The sequence below is a fragment of the Pteropus alecto genome, unplaced genomic scaffold (assembly GCF_000325575.1).
Source record: "Pteropus alecto unplaced genomic scaffold, ASM32557v1 scaffold71, whole genome shotgun sequence".
NCBI classification, from domain to species: domain Eukaryota; kingdom Metazoa; phylum Chordata; class Mammalia; order Chiroptera; family Pteropodidae; genus Pteropus; species Pteropus alecto.
In genome coordinates this window covers 10,490,340-10,496,873 of record NW_006433024.1, presented here as the reverse complement: position 1 = coordinate 10,496,873, position 6,534 = coordinate 10,490,340, and the positions used below count along the sequence as shown (strand labels likewise).

Genomic DNA, 6,534 nt, shown 5'->3' with positions numbered 1-6,534 from the left:
TCGGGACTCCCCCCCCTGCCACTCAGGGTGCCTTTCTCACTTCAGGGGCGCGGCCTGCCGTCAACGGGCGTGGCCACATTTTGGGGCGTGGCCGGCGGGCCCCTCGAATTCCACCTATTCCGGGAGGGGCGGGGGCGAAAGGGTGGGGCCGCGCTCCCCCGGGGCGTGGCCTGTGGAACCTCAGAACCCCGGCGACGTGGGGCAGGCGCGCGTCTACCTGCGCGGGGTTCCTCCCACGCAGCCTCCCATTCAAAAGATGCCGAAGGGGCGGCGCGGCAGCCAGAGTCCCACGATGAGCCAGCGGCCGGCCCCGCCCCTCTACTTCCCGTCCCTCTATGACCGCGGCATCTCCTCGTCCCCGCTCAGTGACTTCAACATCTGGAAGAAGCTCTTTGTGCCACTGAAGGCGGGTGGGGCGCCGGCGGGTGGGGTCTTTTGGTCCCCCCAGGCAGCGCCCCTGTCCCCCGCCCTGGCCCTCGGGCCTGGCCTCCATCCCCTATGAGCCTTTGCGTTTCTTCTACTCGCCGCCGCCAGGGCCAGAGGTGGCTGCCTCCACCCTGGCGCCCGGCCCCACGACCCCCTGGCTTGCCTCTGCCTCACACCCCGAGGAGTTGTGCGAGCTGGAGATCCGGATTAAGGAGCTGGAGCTGCTCACCATCACTGGAGACGGCTTCGACTCCCAGCGCTGTGCGTGACTTCCCTGGGGCTGCGCTAGCCCATCCTTAGCCTGCCTCGGCCACCCCCTTGGCTCCGTGCCCCCTTATCCCCTCCCCGACAATGTGGCCTTGGGCTCAGGCTCCAGCTCCCAGGAGTCCCAGGTCTCAAATCGATCCCCCAGAACCCAGACTCCCCCAGCCTGAATTTCAACCGACTGCTTCCCCGACCACGAATCTGGACTTCAGCGACCCTTTTGTCCCACATTCCATCCTCCCTCCATCCTAAACCCTGTCAGTAATCTGGACTCTGAGCTTCTAAACCTGGAATTTCATCCACGACAGCCCCTTTCCTGAACTTTGAGCCTCCCTCACAGTACTGCTGCCCCTAGAGCTCCATCCACCACAGACAGCCCCTCTCTCTAGAGACCCGAGATTCAGTGTTTATCTTAAACTGGGATCCTGAATGGGAGGTGGGGGAAGTAGGCGAGTGGCAGCTGGAATGTCTGTAGGGGAGAAGTGGGAATTGTGCAAGACCCAGGAGGCCCAAGGACGTTCACTGAGGGGCTTTGGGACCCTCCACTTCTCAGTGCTGGAAGGTAGCCTCCCTGTGACGCCGGCCCTCTCACTGGGGTCCTGGACTCTGCCAGTTGATCTCTGTCTGAAGTCTCAGGAATCCGCATCAGGTGTGCTGCTGTGGGTGGAATTCCTCCAGTGTGCAAGCTGACTGACTCCTCCCTGTTCGAGAGTAAAATTGTTCAATCCAGTTCTACTCCCAGAACAACCTATTGCACTGTAGAATATTCAGCGGCATCAGGCTGTCTGCAGACTTTGTCTTTCTGACCAAGGCTAGCACTTGACCACGGGAGGAAGGCAGATGATTCTAGAAGACCATCCCCTCTATTGTATAAAATGTGCCCCCCCCCCCACCATAGGAAAGTATGAAATAACCTAAATGTTTAGGTCCATATGACATGGGAATGGTCCCCAATTCATTGGACACCCTGTAATTCCCCTTCCCATAGTCAGGGAAGAAACAATTCCTAGAAAATGGGTTTATCTAAATCCTAGATTTCTCAACTACATATTCTCTGCTTATATATGTTTGGGCTGTTAGGGTCCCCTGCCCCCTGTCCCCCGACCCGCCATCTTGGACTCATGTAGAAAACACAATTGCTTTGGCAGTGTTAGAAAAAGCCCTTCTCTCTACTCCAGCTAAGTTTGTTTTGCTCTCCTGCAGATAAGTTCTTGAAGGCACTTAAAGATGAAAAGTTACAAGGACTGAAGACCAGGCAGCCTGGGAAGAAGTCGGCCTCTATCTCCTGAGGAGCTGCCCACCAGAGCCTGGGCAGCCACCTCCTTAGGTGTTAGTGCTTAGATAATGTGTCCTGTTTGTAGTCATTTCAAAAATCGTTATTTTCTGTTCTGTATTTACTGCTGTTCTTGTTGCTCCCAGCACATACTCCACATACAGTGCCCACTTACGTGGTAAATCTCATGGTCTCTCTTCTTCTGTGCTGCTGCTGGGGGGAGTCCTTTCATGGGGTCTGGAAGCTGCCATCCTGCTGGCATTCAGGTTGTCCCAAGACCAGGGGAGGGGTCCCCCAAACTGCCAAGTCAGATGAAAATTGAGAAAAACCAAGGGCAATATATATTTGGTTCTGTTGCTGCATCCCTGCTCAGAAAGGCTGTTTAAGGACTGGAACAGGTGGGTTGGATTGTTTTCAAACAGCTTTAGTCCTTGGAAGTGTTTTGTTTTGTTTCGTTTTAATAGGTTTTGGACCACAAAACTATTTGATATTTGGATCCAAGCCACATTCCTTCCTAGAAATTCACATATTCAAGAAATATTTATCAAGAGCTTATTAAGTGCCAAGCACCCTCCTGGGCTCTTGAGATTTGGGGAGGGGGAGACACAGACAATAAATATAAATATTATGTAAGTCATAATATGGTATCACAGAAGATGATATGGTAAGGGGGAAAAACGAATAGGGTAAGTGTGGCCAGGAGGGTCCAAGGAACGCAGGGTAGAATTTCGAATAGGGTTACTTGAAGAGGTAATATTTAAACAAGGTGTGAAGGCATTTGAGGGTGACAACCATGTGTCACCCTGGGAATGTTCCAGGCAGAAGGACCAATGTGAAGGCTGAAGGTGGGAGTGTGTTGGGATGTTTGAGGGACAGAAAAATCCCAGATGGCAAGAGCAAGAGAAATGAGAGGGGAGTGATAGGGATGCCTGCAGAGAGAATCCGTTCATGTGGGACCCTGCAGCCATGGTAAGGACTCTGGGTTTTCCTCGGAGTGGGACGGGGAGTAGTTAGAGGGTTTTCAGTAGTGAGTGACAGGATCTGACTTGTGCTGTTGGGTTGAGAACCGACTAAGAAAGGAAGCAGGGAAAGCAATTAGGGGCTGTATTAATTAATAATCCAGCTAAGTGAGAAGTGATGAGACAGCACTGTGCGGTGCAGCCCCATCTGCCTTTTCTTTCCTGCTGGGTGACAGATGTCTGTCGGACACCTGCTGCCACCACTGCCCCTGCCCCTCACTACTAGGTGCTGTCTCTATGGTGAGGATGGGGAGTGAGATCTCAGTAACACCAGCATGCAAATTAAGGAAAATATTTTATGAAACAAATCTTCAATCAATTATAACATTTTAATGCTTGGCATCTGGATTCCCGTGTGCCTTCACTATGCCAGCAGCAATTGTAGATCATAGCCGAAGAATGAAGTGTAGGTTTCTTGCAAATGAGAATAGAAAGGAGACCAAGTGAAGGTGTTTAGGAAGAGGGAGTGGCGAGCTGGGACAAACACTGCGGAGAGGCCAAGTAAGATGAGCCTGAGAATTCACTCTTGGATCTAGCAACATGGATTTAGTATTTGTGATCTTGTCAAGAACAGTTTTGGTCGAGTGACAGGGATGAATGCCCGACTGCAGTAGTTTTAGGAGAGAATGGGAGTATGTGACTCTTTAGAGGAGTTCAGCTGTCAAGGAGAGCAGAGAACTAGAAGCGGGCTGAGAGAAGGTTTCATTAGGATGGGAGAAAGGACCATATGTTTGTGGTCTGGGTCGGGGGTGAGCCTGTTAGAGCAGGGGTCCTTAACCCTGGGCCGCAGACCGGTACCATTTCTCCGCCTGTTAGGAACCAGGCCGCAAAGCAGGAGGTAAGCAGCAGGCAAGGGACTGAAGCTTCATCTACATTTGCAGCCACTCCCCAGCGCTAGCATCACTGCCTCAGCTCCACCTCAGATCTTCAGGCATTAGACTCTTGTAGGAGCACCTGTCCTTGGTGCCAGAAAGGCTGGGGACTGCTGCAGTAGAGGGAGAAAAACTGATGATGTAGAAGAGAGATGAGGAACGGTGCTGGAACGGTGTCCTTGAGCAGACGAGAGGGGTGGGATCCAGTTTAAAATAGAGGAATTGGCTTCAGATGGGAGCAGAAACGATTCCTCTGTAATAACAGGAGGTCACGTCTGTGCTATGAGGGTGCAGATGCTGGTAGAGGGGTAAATGGGGTGGTGGGAGACCTGGAAATTGCATTCATGTGCCCCAAAGTTTGTGTAGTGACTTCCAGCTTGAGACAAGACCCAGCTGGAAACCCTGAGCCTGTCGAGACTGGCAAGCTGCAGAGAGCATGCCTGATGCGGGGGGCAGCTACACCCAGCTCTGGCTGTTGTTGCCCAGCCAGGAGTGTGGGCACAGTGTCAGGTGAACATTACTGCTTTCTAAATCTTAACAATGAATTCAAATGTTTCCAAATACAGCGGGGGCCAAATGAAATAAAGGCTGGATGCTCCCCCAGAGTTCGCAACCTCCGCTCTACCCACAGGAGTCCTAGCACCTGGACCGGGATTCCGGGCTCTGTCTGGCCTCCCCAGGAAGAAGCCAGGTTCCTGTTGTCCCAGGTTGGTTGTTATTAGAGAAGCATCCTCATTTCCCCATGCCTTCACCCAGTCCTGTCACCCATCCCCTCGTAACATGGCTTTGGTCATAGGTCTTGTTATCAGGATAGTGGAGAGGCAGGTCATGTGACTGTCAGCCCCTCTAGAACAAAATGGAATGGAAGAGGTTGTTCCTCCAAGAAAAGGAAGCTTGGCAGATGAAAACAATAAGGGTCCCAATTGAGAGAACACCATATGCAAGGAATAACAGATCAATGCAGTGGCATGCTGCAGCCAGCTTGAACAGCTCATAAGAGCCAATTGTTAAAATTTCAGGAATTTTGTAAGCTGGTTGTTAAGTACAGCCATTATTAAAAATTAAATTATATCAACTTACAGTCAAGCTATATTTAAAACTATGGTAATAAATACTCAAAATCCATCACTTCCTAATTACTTTGCTACATTTTACAATTACCTACGTTACCTATTACCTATGTCTAGTATATCTGTATGGTGGAAATCCTATGTGATGGTGTGCTAATGCACGTTACTTCCTAACAATGTCATGCTGGCATCTAGAAATTGGCCACAATGAGAGTGTTTACACCATGGAAACTGGCAAACATACAAATCAGAGTTGTTCTTTCTCCCTCTCTCCCCAACCAAAAGTTGATTGTTAAACATTTACTAGTAAACCATAAGATAAACAAGAAATGAAAGTACCATTTTATTTATAACTGAGCCAGAAGGAAAACAAAGTGCTTTGGGGCTTTCAAAGTTCAGCTGGAGGTATAAACGAAGCTTCCTGCTTCCTGCGGCTTCATTTGCACACTCAGTTACAGACGTGGAAGAAGAGGAGGAAGAACCTGGTCATGTCTGCTCATGCAGGCAGGCTTGTAACAGGCTCCCAGCGAGAACGTGCGAATTGACTTTTAAGATGGAGTAAACTTGCCCAGTGGTGATGCAGGGCCCAAGGAATGTCCTGGACCTTGATCAATTAGATTAGCAACTTCTATTTTGGGGAAATTAGGGTAGAAGGTGGGCAGAGATAACAACCTTTTGGGGGAGGACTGAAGTCCTTCCTCTCCAGTGGCAACAGTTTTGAGCAAGATTGAATATGACACCTGATAAAGCATGAAACCAGCTATCATCACAGATCTGTTAGTCCTGAGAAAAATATAAATTTCAAATGTGATGGGAAAACTTCCCACTATCTTATCAAAGTAATATGTGCCCCACTCTTTGGCCAAAGGAGTAGGGCAGAATCCGGTTCCCGCAGGGGCCTGGCTTCTTGGAACAGAAGGAGGAGAGAGCTGATCAACACTTCGAAGTTTTCTGTCTTCCTGGAGATAAACACCACCGTTGGTGCCTCGTGGGACACTGCCCTTTTTCTTTCAAGTGTCTTGAATCCATAACCAACCAGATATGTGACCTTAGGAAAGTCACCTAACCTCTCTGAGCCTGTTTCTTCATCTGTAAAATAGAAACACTGCTCTCACAGGATGGTTGGGTGGGGGACAACAAATAAGGTGATAGATGTGAACCTGCCCTCGATGGAGAGTCACTATTATTATTTTCCAGTATGTTTAAGACACGGCCCTCATTGTTGAGCTACTGGCGCAGGGAGTGGTGGGGAGCACAGGATATGAGCTGGAAGGAGGCCTTTTGGATGGTGCCCCAAAGGGATGGCTTTAGTCATCACCCGGCCCTTTCATCTTGTCCACACCAGAGGTCAACACGTCCACAAGGTGCCTGTGCAGCAGCTGGAGGGGAAGTGACTAGAGAGCAATCCAGAAAAGGCATCAGTGACAAAGAGCCAGGAAATCATCTACTCTAGGACCTCTTTTGATTGGCAGGAAACAGAAGGCCACTCTACCTAGCTTTCTTAAATAAGAGTTGTTGACAGTAGTGTTCTTTGTCTACTAGCGGTAGAAACTAATGTAAGAGAAGCCAAAAAGGGAAGCCTCCAGGCCTTTAGAAGGAAAGGAGGGGCT

General features: G+C 50.0%; 1 protein-coding gene across 1 annotated transcript; it reads left to right on the top strand.

Annotated features, from left to right (window-relative positions):
- Nucleotides 1–144: 144 nt before the first annotated feature.
- Nucleotides 145–2,083, top strand: CUNH11orf91 (chromosome unknown C11orf91 homolog). Its single transcript, XM_025044154.1, is given in 3 exon segments — nucleotides 145–429; nucleotides 431–687; nucleotides 1,894–2,083. Coding segments are annotated over 3 exon segments (516 nt in total). The 5' UTR covers nucleotides 145–256; the 3' UTR covers nucleotides 1,980–2,083.
- The last annotated feature ends 4,451 nt before the right edge of the window (nucleotides 2,084–6,534 follow it).